General features: G+C 50.9%; 1 protein-coding gene across 4 annotated transcripts in view; it reads left to right on the plus strand.

The window, feature by feature from the left end:
- Positions 1-15,794, plus strand: part of MYT1 (myelin transcription factor 1) — a 102,376-nt gene extending 86,582 nt beyond the window's left edge. For all 4 annotated transcript variants that reach the window (XM_030841598.3, XM_060284284.1, XM_060284286.1 and 1 more), the window contains 3 exons: positions 293-396; positions 2,776-2,919; positions 3,240-15,794. In XM_030841598.3, coding sequence (XP_030697458.2) covers positions 293-396; positions 2,776-2,919; positions 3,240-3,380 — 389 coding nt within the window. In that variant the 3' untranslated portion in view covers positions 3,381-15,794. The remainder of the gene's footprint in view (positions 1-292; positions 397-2,775; positions 2,920-3,239) is intronic.
- The last annotated feature ends 6,840 nt before the right edge of the window (positions 15,795-22,634 follow it).

Here is a 22,634-nt window from a genome sequence, read left to right on the forward strand (position 1 = left end):
ACTCAGGCTCAATGAAGAGGGAAGCTGAGGAAGTCAGCGCCACTGGAAAAGCTTCCATTTTTATCTCAGCGATTAACGCCCCAGATGCGTCTATTTTCCCACCAAGACCCAGGGCCAGGAGGCAAACAGCTGACACACGTCTACTAGTCCTGAAGGCCACCTTTCCCAGCCTGAGATGTGGGCCACGAGCCAGGGCTTCTGCTTGGGAAGGGGGTCCCTGGGTCCATTAGAAATCAGGCCTCGGCTGAGCCCCACTTGCGAGAGCCGCGACTGAGGTTTCTCTCTGGGGCAGTGCTGGACAGCGACGAGGAGATCAAGCAGCTGAACCAGGAGATTCGCGACCTGAACGAGTCCAACTCCGAGATGGAGGCCGCCATGGTGCAGCTGCAGTCCCAGGTGGGTGGTGCTGCCTGCCTGCCCCCGCCCCGCCCTCCAACCCAAGGATGTCCTTCCCGTCCTCGGCCTCCTCTTCTGGGGAGTGTGCGGGGAGCCCAGGGCCTTGTCCAGCTTCTGCTCAGCGCGTGCTCTGCTCAGCGGCGTCAGGAGTCCCGAGGTGCTGGTGGCTGTTGGTCCCGTTGGTTAGTAGGAGCAGAACCCCAGTGTGGGTCCTCAGAGCCCGGCTGGTGCTGGGTTCCAGCCCAGCGCTGCCACAAGCCACCTCTGTGACCTTGTGAGGCTCTCATCTGATCCGTACCTGGATGTCCTCCCAGGTAGCGTGGAGATAAGAGAACCTACTGCGTTCATTTGTTGTAAGGTGAATGCATTTCCATGAGGAAAGCGGTGAGCACGGTGTCCGACCCAGAAAGAACTGCTGTGCTGAGGGACAGGGTTACACGTTACTTTAGGTGTCTGCATCCTACCTCTCTGATTTCCCCAAATCGAACATTTGCAACCAGAAAAAAACAAGAACAAAACCCTACAAAGAACGGTGATGGTCTGTTTTGAAAAGAAGACCATGCCCTTCCGTTGGCTGCTGAGTGGGGGCCGGAGCAGAGCTAGGGGCACAGAAGGGGAGGCCGCGCACAGCCACGTCCCCGAGGACAAGGAGGTGACCTGGCCCTGCGGAGCTGGAGGGCAGAGGGGGTGGATGGGAGGTGTGAGATGTTGGAGTCCACGTGACTTGTGCCGCCCCTCCTTCCCCTGGCAGACGGGCCTCTACGCTGACCTCCCGTTACCCAGGAACTGGTGTAAAAAGAGCATCAGCCCACGAGGACCTGGAGGGAGTTTTGTCCTGCTGTGCAGCGTCTTCCCCACGTTCACAGGCAGTGGAAGCAGAGAAGGGGTGCAGGGGCTGTCTCTGGGGACCGAGACACCCCACTGGGTGGCTGTCCCCCCCATACCTCCCTGCTCCTTTCCTTCTCAAAGTCCAAGGGATCTCCCAGTGTCAGCACCCTTGGCAAGCCCCTCTGATTTCTCTTTACTTGCCAATGCCCACCCATTTATAGACAGATTATTCACTATCGTCCTTTTGGAAGGACTTGGATCCCCTTTCCCGTCCAGGGAGTTTTGAGTTGTGTGCTCCGCAGGAGGGCTCAGGCAGAGAAGGCAGGCTCCGGACCTCTCCTCAAAACGTTTTGAAAGCCAAAGGCTTGTCACTAGGCGGTGAGAGAGTGATGCTTCCCAGCCGCAGGTCGCAGAGCCGTAGCCTCCTGAACGGCGGCTCGCCATCCTGCCCCTGAGGGATGGCTCGGTGCGTCACACACGCAGCATGAGGTTGCCTCTGCCTGAGGCTCCTTTGAGATGCAGCGAGGCTGGGGGCTGCCCTCCCAAGCGTGTCTCCTCTGGGCCAGGCCCCGGGGTTGGCTTCTCTCCCACCTTCCCCACGGGGTGGTGACCCTCTGCACAGGGTTCTGCGCGCCCTGAGACTCACGTGTGCCTGTGGCACCTAGAGCAGGCGAGACGCCCATGGCCATGAGCCCTGTCATCACCGTGCTCTGCTGCTCCATGTGGAGCCCTTAGAGCCCCTGGGAGAACTTCCAGGCTCCCTCCTAGTGCCCTGCTGGGTCCAGAGAAGGAGAAGTGTTTGTGCCAGAAATCCCAGGATGCTCTCTGGCGTGCTGGTTCCGCCGTGAGAAGGAGAAGTGTTTGTGCCAGAAATCCCAGGATGCTCTCTGGCGTGCTGGTTCCGCCGTGAGTCGCAGAGAGCTGCAGCGGCCTGCTTTGCTTGCCTTCACAGCTTTACTTTTTTTTTTTTTTTTTGCTGTACGCGGGTCCCACTGTTGTGGCCTCTCCCGCCGTGGAGCACAGGCTCCGGACGCGCAGGCTCAGCGGCCATGGCTCACGGGCCCAGCCGCTCCGCGGCATGCGGGATCCTCCCGGACCGGGGTACGAACCCGCGTCCACCAGCATCGGCAGGCAGACTCTCAACCACTGTGCCACCAGGGAAGCCCACCTTCACAGCTTTAATAAGGCACTTGGTTGGTCTTTCTGGTGGGGGAAACCCAAAGGCAGGTGGACGTCCCACAAGGTGTGTACAGTGTCCCTACCAGAGAGGAAGAACAGGAAGCTGGTAGCAGCTGGGACTTGAGCCCAGGTGCCTCAGTCTGTGCTCCTCTCCACCCCGTGGGGCACATAAAGCCGTGGCACCCCCGCCCTGGCCCAGTCACTGCATCCCCTCCTCCACCCAGGGACCAGGGTGCTGCCAGCCCCCACTTGCGGCAGGGCCTCTGCCTCCTCACCCTCTCGCAGAGGGACGTGAGGCGTGGCCCAGCGGGCACGCCCCGTGCGCTCCCGGGGGATGCGTCGGAAGGCAGCTCCCGTCTCTGTCTGGCGCAGATCTCGTCCATGGAGAGGAGCCTGAAGAGCATCGAGGAGGAGAACAGGCTCATCGAGGAGCAGAACGAAGCCCTGTTCCTGGAGCTGTCCGGCCTGAGCCAAGCCCTCATCCAAAGTCTTGCCAACATCCGCCTTCCGCACATGGTAGGTAGCGGCGGCCCCGTGGCAGCCACGTCCTCGGGCTCTTGGGAGGGCGGGCGCCCCTCTGCCTCTGGGGTCTCGCTGGAAGGGCCCTGAGCTGGGGGTTCTGCCTGGGCAGACAGCTGGCCATGGTGGCTGTGGCACCCTGAGCAGCCTGGGCCGTGGTTGTCTCAGCCCGAGTGCCGCCCGTGGTGGGTCCGTGGGCTTGTCTCTGGTGGCGTGGGCGTGTGGGTCCGAGATTTCCCACATCGATTTCCCTTGCTTCTGGAAACCCTGGGGCCCCCTGCACAGATGGGCCTCGCTAACCTGGTTCTGTTCTCTAGGAGCCAATATGCGAACAGAATTTTGATGCCTATGTAAGCACCCTCACCGACATGTACTCCAACCAGGAGTGCTACCAGAACCCCGAGAACAAGGACCTCCTCGAGAGCATCAAGCAGGCCGTGAGGGGCATCCAGGTCTAGTCCTCCTCGTGTGAGGAGCCCTCGTGCTGATCCGGGGCACCGGGGGTACCCCGACTTGCCTCCATCTTTTACCTCCCTTGCCCTGCCCTCCCAGTGGAGAGTCCCAACTCACAGTGACTTCTAGTTGGCAGCCCAGGGCGGCCTCGGGGGGTTTACCCAGAGGGGTGCCTGGAAATCCGTGTCTCCCTCGATGCGATGCGCTCGCCGGGCCGGAGGCCTTGACCTCTCCACGCGAGTGCGGGGCGTGAAGTATTACAAAGTGATTTATTTTTGCTTCTGAAAGCTCGAAGTCTCCAGGGGAAACTCAAGGACCAGGTTCTCAGGGAAGTTTTGGAGCTGCAACCACAGTACTCCTTTGTCTGTCAAGGCCGAGAGGGCAGCCCGGCCGGGCGGTGGTGCGTGTGATGAGTCAGCGGGAGCGGCCAGTGCGCCTGCGCGGTGAGGCCGCGTGGCAAGTGTGTTTCCTGTTGTCCTTTAATTCAGTTTTTACGTTAAGGGTGGAAGAGAACAGCGTTCCAGAGGGTAGGTTAGGAGTAGGCCTCGAGGACGCTGGCCCGGGACCCCCTGAAAGACAGCGCCAGCTCCGCGTGGAAGCACCCCCGGCCGGGCCTGCAGACCCTGTGCTCAGGGCTTGGCTCCCTCGAGGCTGTGGCCTTTAGGCCCATGTTGGGGTCGAGGCCGGGGCCTCTGGCTCTCTGTGTGCCCACGTGGCCCGTGACCCGCCCGCCACCCGGGTCATGGCGAGCTTTACTGAGGCGGGGACAGTGTCAGCGAGGTCAGGGGATAAGTTCCTAACTAGAGAGCACCAAGGTGTCACTTCTTTTTAGATCCATTCGAGATTCGAAAGAAGGTAAATTTTGATTTAATGTGTTAAAAACACAATGTTCCTAACGTGTAAATAGAGTCCAAATCAGCTGTGACTGCGATTCCAAGTTAGTATTTAAAAGTAGAGAAATTGCACTTCCTGGAAGAAATAAGAAAGTAGTTAGTTTAATTATTCTGTAAATTATTTAATTTTGTCAAAATGTAAGTATTTATATTCACAACCTCTTATGTTAACGTTTGCTATTTATTTAACATTTTTATTTATTAATTTTATACTATTTTACCTAGATCCCACACTAGGACACACGAGAAGGAAATAAATGAAATCAAAGCGAAATTAACGATTTCACTATGAGATAGGCCACACAAAAAATCTTGCTATAACTTCTAGTTATGATTTTAGTGCAACTGAGTTATTTTTTATATATTTTGTTATTTATTCTTTTAATAATGGAATTTTAAAAAAGTATTTTGTAACAGGAATTTTGATAATTTGGGGATATTTCCCCCTCGGTCCAATGGAAAGAACGACTTTTTGGTTTTCTTCATCCCTTTTGGCTCCTTTTGTTTCAGGCACGGACGACAGCAAATGGAATTCTGTATTTATTGTTTATTTAAGCATAGTGCAGATGTGTGTGCTCTGGCGTGTTTCTTGTGTCGCGTCTGTGTGCCGGTTCTTGATGTGAGTCCTGTCGCTGTGAGGGGTGCTGGCCGCAGGCCTCCCTGAGCAGCTGCCCGCCCTAGGCTCCCGTCCCTCTGACAGCTCTGATACTGTGATTCTCCTTCCTCAGGAAACGTTGAACCCACAGCACAGCACTTCTCAGTGTGTCTGCAGGGTGATTTCCTAATAAAAGTCCACTCTGACTGCGAGTGGGAGCTGTGTCTGGTGAGGGTGCCGTCTCTGTCCCGAGAGCTCTAGGGGTCACCTTCCTGGGGAGTGGGTGGTGGGTGGGCTCTCCTTGATGCTACACGTGGAACCCACATCTCCTTTGTGGAACCGCCCTCCCCCGCAAGGTCTGAGTCACAGACCTGCATGTGTAAATCAGAGTTTTCTCTTAGGGTCAGAAGCAGTCTTCCTGCTGGGGTGGCTAGACTGGGGGTGTGAAATGGGGGCTGCCCAAGGCCCCCTCTCCTGGCTGCAGGAGAGAGCCATCTGCAGAGGAGGGAGTTTGGACATTTAGGAGGGAGGCAGAGCTGGGAGGGGAGAGAGAAAGGTGGAGGTGGGAGGGGGAGGCAGACAGAGCTCCTGGATTCAGCCATACCTGAAGGCGGCGATGGCTGTAGCGGCTCCTCACTGCTTTACCCTTTTGTGTCAGGCGGGGCTCTCCCAGGTAGGACTTAGGTTTGGGGCTTCTGGTCACATTCAGCCTGAACTGTCAACACACTTTGACCCCACTGGGAATCTGGCCCTTGAGGGCAAACTGGAGCTCCCGCCCGAATTGAGAACGAAGGGAGAGTCTTAGGAATGCTGGGCCTCACTTCCAAGACCTGTCCCAGCGGGACGGTTGAGGGTCTAGAGGGCCTCAGCTGCTGGCTGTGGGGACCAGAGCATGTGACAGTGCGTGGAACCTGTGCAGCCTTGAGGAGGGGCTCCCCGGGGGGGCACAGGGAACCGGTGGTCCGGGTTGGTGCTCATCTGTGTCAGCACGCAGATGCTGGGGTGACAGCGTTCTGGAGGCGTGAGAGTTGGCAGGAGACGAGCAGAGGCCAGGACTGCGGAAGAACGGGCGAAGGGCCGTGTCCGTCCCACGCGTGACACCCTGCTCCCACCCTCTCCCCGGGCTTTGCCGCTCCCTGCCGAGGGTTTAGCGGGCCTCTTAGCCTCCTGACTCTGAAACGTTGTGCTTCGGGGGACCCAGCTTACCGCACCCCGACCTGGCACCAGTTCAGCCAGAACCTCTCCCCAGCGCCACACGGCACGGCCTCAGCGCAGATTTCCAAGGGCTCCGGCAACGTGAGAAGCGCTGGTGCCCGTGGAGGTGACGGTTGGGTGCCGGCGCACTTGCCACGCAGGTCTCCAGCTGGCTTCGTCGTGGTAAGCTCTGCCTGTGGGCTCTGCAGAACCTGGTTGGTCCAAAGAACAACAAAGACAACACGGCTGGGAAGAGGGCCCCAGAGGTCAGCGTCCAGAGCAGGTGAGTGCACAGATGTGGGGGGACAGAGGGGCTGTGGAGGGCGGGCGCAGGGGCGGGCCAGAGGCTCCCTCCACGAGCCACATCTCAGTGAAGTCCTGTACGCATAGTTGGGGGACAGGTGGGCCACAGCGAAAGGACAGCCTGGGGAGAGGTCAGCTCCAAAGCAGCCCTGGACTGGCCCTGGGCCTGGGCTCCAGCAAAGATGGACTCAGCCTTGCCCTCAGGGCTGCTCAGGCCCACGGCTGGCCGGGTGGGCCAAGGGCGTGCCCCTGGAGCGTGGGATCTCGGAAGACCTCTCAGAGGCCGTGTGCTGGATGTGGCAGGTGGATTGGAGGAGAGGGGGCTTCCTGGAGAGGTAGCACCGTGGGCACGGATGCTGGCGTGTAGGACCCTGGCGTTGAAGAACCACAGCACTGAGGAGGCTGCTTTGCTCCTGTAAGACCTGTAGGCTTTCCAAGCTGTTCTCCGGCTGCAGGATTCTGGGAGGTCCTAGGCAGCCTGGCCTCGGGCTTCTGGGTCCTCGGTATCTCTTGGCTTCCATCCGCGATGATACCCTGGGCTTCTGGGGCTTTGTCCGCTGTGGTGTCAGCAGACCTGGGCTTGAATGGGGCTCTGCACCTACCTGCTGGTGTCTGCGTGTGATGCTGTGGGCAGAGGGTCCACGGCAGCCCCTCTGGCTTCAAGCAGATGCAGCAGCACCGTGGTGCTAGAAGGTTGTATGGTCCCACAGTCTGATGATGACATTAGCTGTTCACCCCCCAAAAAGCTGATCCCACCTCCTGCTTGGAGGGTCTGCCTCAGCCACCAGCCTCCTGGGGTCCAGGGTTGGGGGAGGGTCTTGGTGTCATTGGCATATGCTCTCTTAGGATTTATTTTTGGGGTGGGGACCTCATCCACAGCCAGGCCTCCTCTCCTAGCCGGCAGACCCTTCTTTTACACCCTGCAGAGAATAAAACTCAAGGCTTTATCCTGAGGGAGGGGAGCGTTCCCCAGCTCTCAGAGACACTTGCCACCAGCCACCTTGGTTACAGGCCCTTTCTTCCCTCTCCAGCATCACCTGAATCTGCCAGGTACCCGGGTTCTGAGGTGCGGATGGCCTTGGTTCTGAGCTTCCCACACTCTAGCTATAATTCGGGTTTGGGGTCTGCTAAGTCGTCCACTACATATTGGTGTCTTTTCTGCCTTCGGAATCACATTGTTGTCTCCTCTTCCATCTTCCCATTCCTGCCAGTTTATACCTTTTTTTTAAAAAACATCTTTATTGGAGTATAATTGCTTTACACTGGTGTGTTAGTTGCTGCTGTATAACAAAGTGAATCAGCTATACATAGACATATGTCCCCATATCCCCTCCCTCTTGAGTCTCTCTCCCACCCTCCCTATCCCACCCCTCTAGGTGGTCACAAAGCGCCGAGCTGATCTCCCTGTGCTATGCGGCTCCTTCCCACTAGCTATCTGTTTTACATTTGGTAGTATATATAAGCACAGGCCACACTCTCACTTCGTCCCATCTTACCCTTCCCCCTCCCCGTGTCCTCAAGTCCATTCTCTACGTCTGCGTCTTTATTCCTGTCCTGCCCCTAGGTTCTTCAGAACCATATATATTTTTTGATTCCACATATATGTGTTAGCATGCGGTATTTGTCTTTCTCTTTCTGACTTACTTCACTCTGTATGACAGACTCTAGGTCCATCCACCTCACTGCAAATAGCTCAATTTCGTTTCTTTTTATGGCTGAGTAATATTCCATTGTATGTATGTGCCACATCTTCTTTATCCATTCATCTGTTGATGGACACTTAGGTTGTCCATCCTAATAGCTTGGACTTCCATGTCCTGGCTATTGTAAATAGTGTTGCAATGAACATCGTGGTACATGACTCTTTGAATTATGGTTTTCTCAGGGTAGATGCCCAGTAGTGGGATTGCTGAGCCATATGGTAGCTCTATTTTTAGTTTTTTAAGGAACCTCCATACTGTTCTCCATAGTGGCTGTATCAATTCCCATTCCCACCAGCAGTGCAAGAGTGTTCCCTTTTCTCCACACCCTCTGCAGCATTTATTGTTTGTAGATTTTTTGATGATGGCCATTCTGACTGGTGTGAGGTGATACCTCACTGCGGTTTTGATTTGCATGTCTCCAATGATTAGTGACGTTGAGCATCCTTTCACGTGTTTGTTGCCTGCCAGTTTATACCTTAAAGACTGTCACTTTAGCCAGGTTTTGAGAGGGTGCCAACGTAGATAGGCGTGTCCACCTGCCCTCCTTACCTGGACCCACAGGTAACGCCCCAAGTGGGTGAGCATCGGGCTGTGTGTGGAGCCTGTGTTGAGGCCACCCCACGATTGCAGGAGAGACTTTCCCCTTGACCACTGCACCCCTAAGGCTCATGGCTCCGTAGAGGCTGTTACAGCTGTGGGTGTGGAGGGTCTCCTAACACTGGGCGATACGGGGCCACACCTTGCCATACGGGTCTGCAGGTGTCATGACGCTGCCTTTCTCTTTGCTCCTCCTTGAAATAGGAGGTGGCTTCTCCGAGAGAAGCCCAGCCCCCACCTCAGCCAGGTGCCCGTCAGGTTAAAACATAGGGGTGCCAGGGGACCCACGATTGTGGGCACACCACCAGTGCTGGCAGCTGACCCTAGGGACAGGCCCCTGCGGTCCCTTCTGCCCCCCAGACCCCGCCCCTGCTAGCCTTGCCCCTCTCCCTGTCCCGTCTGGTGTAGGGTGTGTGGGCCACTGAAGCCTGGCCTCTACCCTTCCAGCGCCTTTGATGGCTCCCTCATCCCTCCCCTCTGTGCCCTCCTCCAGCCTGTCCCCCTTGCGCCCCGCAGAAGCTGCCCTGGGTCTCCTCCTGGCCTCTCCCCTCCCTTTCTCACCATCCCTACAAGAGTGTGCCACGTGCAGGGAACGCCCACACTGTCCCCAGGCCTGCCTTTCCCAGTTCTAGCACCTTCTGGGTCTCCACTTGGATGTCCCACCTGCCACAGGAAGGCAGAGCAGGGTGCCCCCTAGATCAGGCCAGAGTGGGGAGAGGGGTGGCTGCATGGGGCAGGAGGTGGGCCCAGGGCCCTGGCTCTGAATTAGGAGGATCCAGTTGTGCCCCTGGACACCTCAGCTAGGAGGGAGCCACGCCTGGCAGGAGCCCCAGGAGTTAAGAAGTCCCCAGACCTGCTTGGACCGTCAAGGGAGAGACCCTGAGCCTAACCCTCCCCGACAGGTGGCTGCACGGTGAACTCCAGAGGAGCTCTGGTCCCTCCTCCCAGGGTGCTAAGCTCTGAGAGAAAAGCAATCAGTGCTTCTGATTCATAAATAACTTTGCTTTAAAACATGACGGAGGGGCCACAAAGAGAAAGTATTTGTCTCCCTTCACCTCGGGCTAACTACAGACGGGGTCTTTTTTTTTCCAGAATGAGAAGGCTCTTTGCAGATCAGCTTGTCTGTAGTGTGGCCCAAGGTACACTGCCCCACTGCAGTGTGGGAGGAGCCAGGTGGAAGCTGGCCTCTGTGTCTTGGACAAAGAGGTTGACGTAGCTGCAGGGGCCCCACCTGGACGTCAGGGGTCTGGGGCCACCAGGCCCAGGAGATTCCCTTCTCAGCTTTACTGCCAGGTTCACAGTCCATGCCGTCCGACGGGAGGAGGACGGACCAGCCACATGTTCTGATCTCCTCTTTCTGGAGCCTCCTGGAGAGGCTCCTCCTTCACTGTGAGCTGGGGGTGGTGGCAGCCACCAGGCAGGCCAGACCTGCTGTCAGAGCGGCCCCTCTCCAGCTGTTGTCCGGTGAGGATTCACTGTCACTGGGGTAGCCATGGGTTTCCCTCAAGGGCGGCCAGGCTTGTCCAAGATGTCTTCTCTGGACGCCTAAAGGCGGTCTCCTCCGATGCACACATTTTCAGTCAGAGGCAGAGAGGAGTAAGACATGGTCCTTGCCCTGGACCACGTTTTCCAGAACCTTCCTGATCATTCCGGAGCCACCTTGACACTGTACCCTCCCTGGAGGCCCCTCCACCTTCATGCTGTTCCCAGAGGTTACAGCGGCCTCCTGGCCTCATCCCCTGTGCTGACCCTGGGTGGGGGAAGGTCTGTCCCACGTGATTCCTGCCAAGCTGGGGGCTGGGATCACGACCAGACCCTCAAACGTGTTTCCTTCTTAAAGTGCTGAGTCTAGGGGCCTTTTAGAGTCCAGACAACTTTAAATTGAGAAATCATGTGTGCATGTTCAGAGGGGTTCTTTCCCTGGTCCACAGCCCACCCCAAATTCTTTAGTGCAGCAGGGATACTTCCCAGCTCACGGTCCCCACGTGTCCTGTGAACACAGCACTCAGAGCGGCCCAGGCCCTGGGCAGGTCGACCCTCTGTGGCAGTTTCCTCATCAGTTCAGGGGGCAGACACGCTGAGACAAGTGCGTGCACTGCAGTGGGGAGCAGGCTGCCCTGAGACATCTGGACACCCCACCCCTGCCATCGCATGTCCCTGGGAAGCCAGCTCAGAGGCATCTGTGAGAGGGGTTCACAGTGGTGGTGATGTGCTCCAGGCCTCAAGGCTCACCCCCCCATCCACAGAGCTCTGCCCCAGGGGCCATCCACACCCAGCCCGCACTCATGCTAGAGGGGCCCTAGGGTACCCCCAACAGGTTTATGTGCCTCTGGGTGGCCAGTGGTGTGGGGGAGGGGATGCTGCTGCTGCCCTGCACGTTGGAGCCCTGTGTCGGGACTGGCGGTCTTCAAACATTGTTCAGTCACCTAACCCCTTTAAGTGGAGTGTCACCCGGAGCCCCCATGCTGCTCTGGCGGAGGCTGAGGGTCAGACTGGTGTGGCCGTGGGCAGCCAAGCACAGAACTCATGCTCAGCAGGGTGGGGGATTTGTAGGGTTGGAGGAGGGCCCAGGAAGTACGTCTGGACAGTGGTGAGGGGCAGCACATGGACATGAGTTAGGAGTATGCCGAGATGCCCCTCACGGGCGCTCCTGGTTTCTGATACGTTAGCACAGGTGTCAGCTCTCTTGTTTGAGTCCAGGCCCGTCTCATACCTGGGAACCTTGAGCAGGACTCTTCCAGCCTCTGTGCCTCAGTTTCCTTCTCTGTAAAGGGGTCCATGGCACATGCTGCTGAAGGAGAGTGGGAGGGAGCGAGCGGGAGCGCAGGCCCCGGGCCACATGCCACCCCTGACGCTCTGGGGACCCCCTCTAGCCGCCTCTCCTTCTTGCACCCCCCAGCAGCACCAGCCATCACTCCTGGCTCCAAGATCTGCCCCTCGTGGGTCACCAGACGCCTGAAGTCTGAGCACAGCTGCCAGCTAAGCCCTGGGTTTGCAGGCGCCCCCCAGGGCACTCCTGTCTGCAGAGTCTAACTGCCACCCACCTGGCGCCCGCAGGGTCAATACGACTGCTGCTGCCACCTGCACTAGCAACTGGTCTTGTCCACTGACAGCTGCAGCCAGAGGTTCTGGAGTTTGCTCTTCCCAGGCTGGCCCCCTGTCTCTAAGGCTGCCACCCGCTCACGCTGTCCCCTCAAGCTTTCCCTCTCATAAGTCATAAAACACAGTGAGAGCTGGCTAAGGGGGAGGGGCCCCTCGAATCCTGGGAACGGCACACTAAGAAATGCGGGTATCAGCACCTCAGGGTGCTTCCGCCCCAGGTGTCCTGTAGACAGACATCTGGGCCCTGATTTGCTACCACTTCTGGGTCAGGACCCTGTATTAGCCAGGGTTCTCCAGAGAAGCAGAACCAAGAGGAGATACCTATATCAGCTGTATCTATATCCGTATCTGTATCCGTATCCGTATCTATATCCGTATCCGTATCTATATCTATTAGCTATATCCGTATCCGTATCTATATCCATGTCTATAGCTATATCCGTATCCGTATCTATATCTATTAGCTATATCCGTATCCGTATCTATATCCATGTCATGTGTATCTGTCTATACCCGTACATCTATATCTATGTATGGAGAGTGGTTTGTTTCCAGGAACTGGCTCACACAATGTGGGGGGCAAGTCTGCAGTCTGTAGGGCAGACCAACAGCCTGGAGACCCAGAAGACCTGACGTCTGGAGGTGGGTGGCAGTGAGAGGGTGGTGAGTGGGATCTCCTCAGCTGCATGGCTGAGGCCCTCCATTCTGATGGGTGATTGCTTTATTCAAAGTTTACTGATGTAAATGTGAACCACGTTTAAAAGATACCCTCACGGCAGCACCTAACTGGTATTTGACCAAGTATCTGGGCACCATAACCTAGTCAAGTGGACACATAAAAGTAATCATTGAAGATTCCTGAGCCCGGGCATTGCTAACCTTTCGTTAAGGTGGTTTGTTTTAAGATGAGAAGTTATTCTTCAGAATCCCTTCCCAGTCATTTTACTTATATGAATACATTTGAGTTCACCAATATTTCCAGATCAACATCAAACATAGTACAAATAGCAGAGAAGCCTCAACTCATGTCTGAAACTGTGGCTAATTCCACCACAAAGGGCTACGAATGGCTTAAAATGAAGAAGAACAAACTTTTTTCTCTTTTCAGATGACCTAGTTTGGACGCTCTCAACACAACAGTGCAGCGGCGACGCCTTGTGGTCAATATTGGGTCTCGTCATTGCTATGGCCTGGCCCTGGGATGCGATCCGTCCTGCCTCACTTCACAGATGGCCAGAGGCAGGAGAGAAGGTCCAGGTGTAACAGCATTCACTTGCTCTGAGGCCCCCTCCTTGACCCCCCCAGTGGAGTCTGATGCGTCTGTGGGCAGTAATCTCACTCCGAGGCCCCAGATGCGGAGAGTGGACGTGAGCCCTTCCCCCTCAGTTGGAGGAGACGTTGGAAGCGGGGCTGGGGGTGGGGTGGGGTGGGGGAGGCATGTTTTAGTTACTGTAATTGCAAAGGCAATTCTTGTCCATAGTAAAAACAGCACTGAAGTAGGTAAAGTGAGAAGTGACGTCTTGTCCAGGACCGAGGCACACTAAAAAATAATCTTATATATTTACCCACACAGTTAGCACTTCCAGGGCTCTTCATTCTTTTGTGTAGATCTGTATTTCCATCTGTTATTGTTTGCTTTCTGCATGAAAAAGTCACTTTATCATTTCATGTGTCAACTTAAAAAGAAGCACAACGTGAGAGTTGCGAGTTAAGTTTTATTTGGGGCAAAATGAGGACTGCAGCCCGGGAGACAGTATCCCAGATATCTCTGAGAAACCGCTCCAAAGAGGTGGGGGGAAGGTCAGTATAGATGTGATTTTGGCGAAGGGGGAGCACATGCCGTCAAACACGTATCTTTTTGCAGAAGGTTTCTGCTAGTCACGAGGAACAGACGTCACCATGAAGGATTTTAGTGCTTTTCTAGATACGAGGAGATACAAGAAGTGGGCTCTTAAGAATGGCTCCTGGAAATATCTAACTATCTGAAGACCTGTTCTGCCACTTTTTCCCGGAGCACAGAGTCCCTCATTTCTGCTCTCCACCCTGAGCTCCTTTCAGGGGGTGTTGAAAGTCAGCAGCTGCAGCTACAGGAGCAGCACATGATTTAATCTTTGTAGAGGCAGCTGGCAAGTGCCCATGGCAAGGGCTGATTTGTTGTTGACACATGTTGTGTGGGTCTGCTGCTGCTTCTAGCTTTTGTATGTCTGAAAAAAATTTCATCTCCTTTTAAAAAAAATTAATATACTTCATTTTTGCGAGTAGTTTTTTTATGTTTACAGAAAATAGGGGATAGTACAGAGACTTCCCGTATACCCTCTCTCCCCTGCACACGGTTTCCCCTATTATTAACATCCTGCGTTAATGTGGTACATTGTTACAACTGATGTACCAATATTGATACACTATTAAGGACCATAAGTTACATCAGGGTTCACTCTTGGGGTTGTACATTCTGTGAGTTTTGACAATGCATATGTCATATAGCCACCATTACAGCATCACACAGAATAGGTTCACTGCCCTAAAAACCCTATGTGCTTTGTTTATTTGTCCCCCCTTCCCCCAACCCCATCCCTGGCAACCACTAATCTTTCTACCATTTCTACAGTTTCGCCCTTTCCAAAATGTCATATCATACAGTGTGTACGTAATCACACAGTCTGTAGCCTTTTGAGACTGGTTTCCTTCATTTATTTAGAAATAGCATAAGGTTCCTCCCTGTCTTTTCATGGCTTGACAGCTCATTTCTTTTTAGTGCTGAATAATAACATTCCAGAGTTGGGATGTACCACAGTTGTGCACAAAAATTGGCAATTATGAATAAAGCTGCTGTAAACATTCGTGTGCAGGTTTTTGTGTGGACGTAAGTTGTCAGCTCCTTTGGGTAAATACCAGGGAGACTGCTGTATCTGATGAGACTGTTTAGCTTTGTGAGAAGCTGCCACGCTGTTTTCCAAAGTGGCTGCACTAGTTTGCATTCCTACAAGCAATGAATGAGAGTTCCTGTTACTCCATATTCTTACCAGCATCTGGTGTTGTCAGTGTTTTGGGCTTTAGCCGTTGTAGCAGGTGTGTAGTGTGTCTCGTTGTTTTAATTTGCATTTCCCTGATGGCATAGGATGTTGAACATCCTTTTATACGCTTATTTGCCATCTGTATGTCTTTTTTGCTGAGGCATCTATTCAGGTCTTTGGCCCATTTTTAAATTGGATTATTTGGCTTCTGTTGTTGTTGAGTTTTAAGAGTTCTTTATATATTTTGGATACAAGTCCTCTATAAGTTATGTGTTTTGCAAATAGTCTCTCTCAGTCTTTGGCTTATCCTTTCATTCTCTTAATAGTGTCTTTCACAGAGCAGAAGTTTTGAATTGTAATGAAATCCACCTTACTGGGACTTCCCTGGTGGCACAGTGGTTAAGACTCTGCGCTCCCAATGCAGGGGGCCCGGGTTCGATCCCTGGTCCGGGAACTAGATCCCACATGCGTGCCACAACTAAGAGTTCGCATGCCACAACTAAGGAGCTGGCGAGCCGCAACTAAAGAGCCCGCCTGCCTCAACTAAGATCCAGTGCAACCAAAAAAAAAAAAAAAAAAAAGAAATCAACCTTACCAATTGTTTCTTTCATGAATACTGTCTTTGATGTTGTATGTAAAACATCATCGCCAAGCCAAAAGTCACCCAGGTTTTCTTCTATATCATCTTCTAGAACTTTTATGTGATAATTGTGAGGTTTGTGTCTAGATCCTTTTTTGTGTATCTGTATGTCCAGTTGTTCGAGCATCATTTGTTGAAAACACTATCCTTTCTCCATTGAATTGACTTGCTCCTTTGTCAAAGAACAGTTGACTATATTTGTGCAGGTCTTTTTACGGGCCCTCTATTCTGTTCTGTTGATCTATTTGTCTATTCTTTCATCAATACCACACTGTCTTCATTACTGTAACTTTAAATTAAGTCTTGAAGTCGAGTACTGTCAGTCTCCAATTTTATTCTTCTCCTTCAATATTGTGTCGGATTTTCTTTTTTTTTTTTGCCTTTCCACGTAAACTTTAAATCAGTTTGTTGATATCCACAAAATAGTTTGCGGGGATTTTGACTGGATTGCATTGAATCTACAGATCAATGTGGGATGAACCGACATTTTAACAACATTGAGTCTTCCTATCTGTGAACATGGAATATCTATTCATTTATTTAGGTTTTCCTTGATTTCTTTAATCAGAGTATTGTAGTTTTCCTCTTATCCATCTTGTACTTTTTTGGGTTAGATTTATACTTAAGGTTTTTTTTTGTTGTTGTTTGTTTTGGTGCTAATGTAAACGTTGTGTTTTTTATTTCAAATTCCAGTTGTCCATTGCTGGTAAGTAGGAACGCGATAGATTTTTGTATATTAACATTGTATGCTGAAACCTTGCTATAATCATTTATTAGTTCAGGAGGTTTTTGTCTGTTTATTTTAATAGATATTGGGGGTATATTCTATGTAGACAATCTTGTCATCTGTGAACAAAGACAGTTATTTCTTCCTTCCAAATCTGCACACCTTTTCTCTCCTTTTCATGTCTTATTGGATTAGCTAGAGCTTCTAGTACAATGTTGAAGAGAAGTGGTGAGAACATTCTTGCCTTATCCCCAATGTTATGGGAAAGTATCTATTTTCTCATCCAGTATGATGTTTGTTGTGGGTTTTCTGTAGATGTTCTTTACTAAGTTGAGAAAGTTCCCTTCTAATCCTAGTTCGCTGAGAGTCTTTATAATGAATCGGTATTAGATTTTGTCAGATGCTTTTTCTGCATCTGACAAAATCCAATTTCATATCCAAAATTGATATGATCATAAGATTTTTCTTCTTTAGCCTGTTGATGTGATGGATTACTTTGAAATGTTAAATGTATCCCTGGAGTAAACTGCACTTGGTTGTGGTGTGTAATTCATTCTATATATTATTGGATTCAATTTGTACATATTGGATTTTTGTGTCTATGCTCATGACAGATATTGGTTTGTATTGGGTTGGCCAAAAAGTGCCTTCAGTTTTTAAGTAAAAATAAAAGACATATTTTTCATTTTCACAAAGACCTTTATTGAACAATGTATTCACTCTTTTGTTCCACTACCTTCTGCCATTTTTCAGGCAACTTCATCATTCCATCTTCCCAAAACTTTTTGTCTTTTTGAGCAAAGAACTGTTCCAGGTGCTTTTTACAGTCTTCCAGGAATTGAAATTTTTTCCATTAAGAGATTTTGTAAAGACCTAAATAAATGGAAATCCAAAGGAGCAATGTCTGGGGAATACGGCGGATGAATCAGAACTTCCCAGCCGAGCTGGAACAGTTTTGCCTGGTCATCAAAGAAACATGCGGTCTTGCATTATCTTGATGGAATATTATGCATTTTCTGTTGACTAATTGTGGACGCTTTTCGCTTTCTGTTGAGTGCTGCTTTCAGTTGGCCTAATTGGGAGCAATACTTGTTGGAATTAATCGTTTGGTTTTCTGGAAGGAGCTCAGAATAGAGGACTCCCTTCTAATCCTACCATATAAAGAACATCACATTCTTTGGATGAAGACCAGCCTTTGGTGTGGTTGCTGGTGGTTCATTTTGCTTGCCCCACGATTTCTTCTGTTCCACATTATTGTACAGTATCCACTTTTCATCGCCCGTCACAATTTGTTCTAAAATGGAACGTTTTTGTTGCGTTTAAGTAGAGAATTGCACGTGGAAATACGGTCAAGAAGGTTTTTTCTCACTTAACTTATGTGGAACCCAAACATCAAAGCGATTAACATAACCAAGCTGGTGCAAATGATTTTCAATGCTTGACTTGGATGTTTTGAGTATGCCAGCTATCTCCCGAGTGGTATAACATTGATTGTTCTCAATCAGTGTCTCGATTTGATCCCTGTCGACTTCAACTGCTCTACCTGACTGTGGAGCATCGTCCAGTGAGAAATCTCCAGCACGAAACTTCGCGAAGCACTTTTGACACAGTCAATTAGTCACAGCACCTTCTCCATACACTGCACAAATCTGTTTTTGCGTTTCGTTGCATTTTTACCTTTCTTGAAATAATAAAGCATAATATGCTGAAAATGTTGCTTTTTTTCCTTCCATCTTCAATATTAAAATGGTTACACAAAAATTCACCAATTTTGATAAGTCTTGTTTTAAATGCACGCTGATGTGACAGCTGTCGCATACAATCTAACAAAATTGCTTCGAATGAAGTTAAAGACAGCTAAGTGCTACTCGAGCATCTTACAGAAAAGGGCAAATGAAACTTTTGGTCAACCTAATACCTTCCCTTTCTTGTAATATCTCTGTCTAGTTTTGGTATTAGGGAAATTCTGGTCTCGTAGAATGAGTTAGGAAGTGTTCCCTAGCTTCTGTTTTGTGGAAGAGATCAGATAACTGGTATCATTTCTTCCTTAAGTATTTGGTAGAATTCACCAGTAAACCCATCTGTGCCTGGTGCTTTCTGCTTTGGAAGGTCATTAATTATTGATTTCTTTAATAGATGTAGGACTATTCACATGATCTATATATCCTTGTATGAGTTTGGTAAATTGTGTCTTAAAAGGAACTGGTTCATTTTTTAGATTATCGTATTTGTGAGCTAGAGTTGTTCACAATATATATATATTTTTAATTAATTATTTATTTGGCTGCACTGGTTCATCATTGCCGTGTGCAGGCTTTCTCTAGTTGTGGTGAGCGCGGGCTACTCTTCAGTGTGGTGCGCGGGCTTCTCATTGCAGCGGTTTCTCTTGTTGCGGAGCACGGGCTCTTGGCGTGTGGGCTTCAGTAGGTGCAGCACATGGGTTCAGTAGTTGTGGCGCACAGGCTTAGTTGCTCCGCAGCATGTGGGATCTTCATGGACCAGGGCTCGAACCCGTGTCCCCTGCACTGGCAGGTGGATTCGTAATCACTGCGCCACCAGGGAAGTCCCCACAATATTTTTATTTGCTTTTAATATTCATGGGATCCATAGTGATGGCCCTTATTTCATTTCTGATAATTAATAATTTGTATCTTCTATTTTTCTTGGTTAGCCTGGCTGGAGGTTTATCAATCTTTTCAGAGAACCACCTGCTGGTTTCACTAATTCCCCCTATTGATTTCTTGTTTTCTGTTTCATTGATTTCTGCTCAAATTTTTATTATTTCTTTTCTTCTGCTCACTTTGGATGTAATTTGCTCTTTGCTGTGTCAGTCCCAGCTTGTTGATGGTGATGCTCTCAGCTAGGAATGCCTGAGGCACTTTCTGGGCCTGTATTACTTGTAGTGAGCCCCGGAGACATCCCCCCCAACCCTGCTACTGGGGCAATGTTGTGGCTGGACTGGCTCTTGTGGTTCTTATTATGATCACTGGATGCACTTTAGCAAAAACCGTGAGGGAACTCTGAGGAACAAGATTTATTACTCCCAGGTGCTGGAGGGTACATGGCACAGCTCAGGGCCACACAGCAAGGTAAGAGGGGGAGAAAGAGAGCCTGGGGCTTTGCCTTTATTAGGGTCTGAGGGTGGCGTGTCTAGGATCATGGGGTCACTCATTACTGGCAAGCCTGGAGCATAAGGGCAGGAATTAGGGTGTAGGCAGGGTCATTCAGGTGCTCAGTTTTCTAGGTCTCCCAGGGTTTTCTGAAATGGGAACTCCATGCGAGGCGGGAGGGGAATTCCCTACCTGATCGTTTTGCTAGTAGTCGTGTCATACAGCTGGTGATATGTTTATTCACGAGCCATGTCATCTGACATGGATGCCTTGGTAACCAAAGCTTCACGCCAGGCACTTACACTACACTCTTCTCCCCTTTTTGTTTTTAAATGTATTTATTTTTGGCTGCGTTGGGTCTTCGTCGCTGCACGCGGGCTTTCTCTAGTTGTGGCGAGTGGGGGCTACTCTTCCTTGCGGTGCGCAGGCTTCTACTTGTGGTGGCTTCTCTTGTTGCAGAGCATGGGCTCTAGGCGTGTGGGCTTCAGTGGTTGCAGCATGTGGGCTCAGTAGTTGTGGTCCACGGGCTTAGCTGCTCCGTGGCATGTGGGATCTTCCCAGAGCAGGGATCAAACCTGTGTCCCCTGCATTGGCAGGCGGATTCTTATCCATTGCACCACTGGGGAAGCCCCTCCCCTTTGTTTTTGAAAGCTAGAATTCTAGGGTGGCAGGGTTTTGTTCTTCCTTTTAGTATTTTAAATATGTTACTTCACTGTCTTCTTGCTTGTATTGTTTCCATCAGGAGATCTGCTGTCAGCCTTATTTTTATTCCTTTGTACATAATGTGTCTTTTTTTCTCTGGGTGTTTACAAGTTTTTTCTCTTTATCACGGGTTGAGCAACTCGATTGTGTTACACCTTGGTGTAGTTTCCTTCATGTTTCTGAGCTGGAGGTACCTTGAGGTTTGTAGTTTTCATCAAATTTGGAAAATTTTCAGCCTTTGTTTTTTCAAATAATTTTTTCTCTCCCAACTTGTCTTTCCTTCTTTCTGGGACACTAATTACATGTATATTAGGTCACTTGAGGTTGTCCCATAGTTGTCATTGAGGCTGTTAACTTTTTATTCTCCTTTCTCTCCATATCTTATTTGGGACAGTTCCTACTGCTACCTCTTCAAACCTTCCTGCAGCAATGTCCAATCTGCTGCTAATAATATCTGCATAGTTTTCAACTCAGACATTATAATTTTCATTTCTAGAAGTTATTTTTGAGTCTTTTTTTGTAACCTCTATGTCTCTACTTAGCTGTTTTCAGTACTTGATATTCATTGTAGCACCGTGTTAGTATCTTTGTCTACTGATAATAAGATCTGCGTCAGCTCTGGGCCAGTTTCAATTGCTTGATTTTTCTCCTCATTATGAGTTGTATTTTCCCCCTTTGTGTACCTGACAATTTTAGATTGGGTGCCAGACACTGTGAAGTTTACCTTGTTGAGGGTTCGATATTTTGTGTTCTTAAAAATATTCTTGGGCTTCCCTGGTGGCGCAGTGGTTGAGAGTCCGCCTGCCGATGCAGGGGACACGGGTTCGTGCCCCGGTCCGGGAAGTTCCCACATGCCGCGGAGCGGCTGGGCCCGTGAGCCACGGCCGCTGAGCCTGCGCGTCCGGAGCCTGTGCTCCGCAACGGGAGAGGCCACAACAGTGAGAGGCCCGCGTACCGCAAAAAAAAAAAAAAAAAAAAAAATTCTCGAGCTTTGTTTTGGGATACAGTTAGAAGCAAATAGTTTGATTCTTCCAAATCTTTCTTTGATTTGTTAGGTGGGGTCTGTGCAGTGACCAGTCTGGGGCTAATTATTCCTCACTACTGAGGCAAGAGCCTTCTCCGTCCTCTAACCAATGTCCAGTGAACCAAGAGGTTTTCCAGTCTGGCTGGTGGGAACCCGCACTGCTTCCTGCCTTGTTACGGTGCGGGGCGTTACCTCAAATCCTTTTGGGCGGTTCTTCGCCCAGACTTGGGTTGTTTACTGACATGCGTGTGCTGATTAGTTCTCTGCTAATTTGGTGTGTGTGGGGGGGTCTCCTGCAGATCCCCAAGTTCCTCCTCAATGTCGCTTTCTCCTCACCAGCTGTGGCCTCTACCTGCCTTGGCTTCCCTGAATCCTCAGTTTTATCTCCTCGACTCAGGGAGTCCTTCTGGCCCTGCTTGGGTTCCCTTTCTCTGCACCGCAGCCTGGAGGTTCTCACAGAGGCAAGATGGGGCAATTGCAGGGCTCAGCCCATCGGTTCTTCATCTCTCAGGAGTCACTGAGCTTTGTTGCACAATGTTTGGTGTCCCGAGAACTGTTGCATCACGTATTTTGTCCATTTCTTTGTTGTTTCACGAATGGGGGCAAGTCCAACTCCTGTCACTGCATCTTGGTCAGAGCTTTAGAGTTTCTTAGTAGAGTTTCAGTTTGGAATTACGAAAAAATTCTGGAGATCGTTAGTGGTGATGGTTGCACAACAATTAGAATGTACTTGATGCCACTGTTCACTTAAAAATGGTTAAAATGGTAAATTTTATGTTATCTATATATTACCACACACAAAAAAGACACCTTAAAAAAAAGGGCTACCTGAACAAAGGGAAGTCCTAGTACTGTTCTTTGAAGATGACAACACAACCCCGCATGTGGCTCCAGCCTCGGGTATGCTCCTGCCTCAGGCCTATGCATGACCACCCCTGTGCCTGGGGACCCCTCCTCCAGATACATCAACCATGAGTGGCCCACAGATCACCCAACCCAAGGCTACATCTTTCAGTGAGCTTTCCCAATACCTGTTAGAGACACCCCACAGCTCCCCATGGTGTGACCCCCACTCCCTGGGACAAGGAATAATCCCAGCTCACCCAACTACAGTGTGTCTGGTGGCCTTGGCAGGGCACTGACATCTCTTTTACAGACGGACAAATTCTGCCTGGGCTGGATGCTGTCAGGAAGCAGGGGTATCTAAATGAGTGGTGCCTGTGAGGGGCAGGGCGGAGGGAGGCTCAGCTGTGCCGAGGCAGGGGCAGGCCTCACTGCTGTGGGCTGGGAGAGGGCACGCTGGTGGCACAGAGACCTGGTTTTGGCTTCTACCTGGACACAGTTAAGATGTGGCCTTTGTCACAGTGCAGCTTTTCTGCCAGATGTCTGTGTCCAGCAGGACAACCTTGCCGTGAGCCCAGGCCAACTCCCGTCGTCAGGGCTGCCCTTCTTCCTGGAGAGCATGCTAATATCTACTCCAAGGAAATAATCTCTGTAAAGCGCTTAGCATGATGCTCTACAAAGACCAATACTGATGGTATGTTGTCTATTATTTATATTAGGAAGACCACTCCGCAGAGCAGAGGGAGGGGTGGTGAGATGCCTGGCCGCATAGAGAGGAGGGAAGCAAGGCCTAGGCAGGGTGGGGTGGATGG

Source organism: Globicephala melas, chromosome 15, assembly GCF_963455315.2.
Source record: "Globicephala melas chromosome 15, mGloMel1.2, whole genome shotgun sequence".
In the NCBI taxonomy this organism is placed as follows: Eukaryota; Metazoa; Chordata; class Mammalia; order Artiodactyla; family Delphinidae; genus Globicephala; species Globicephala melas.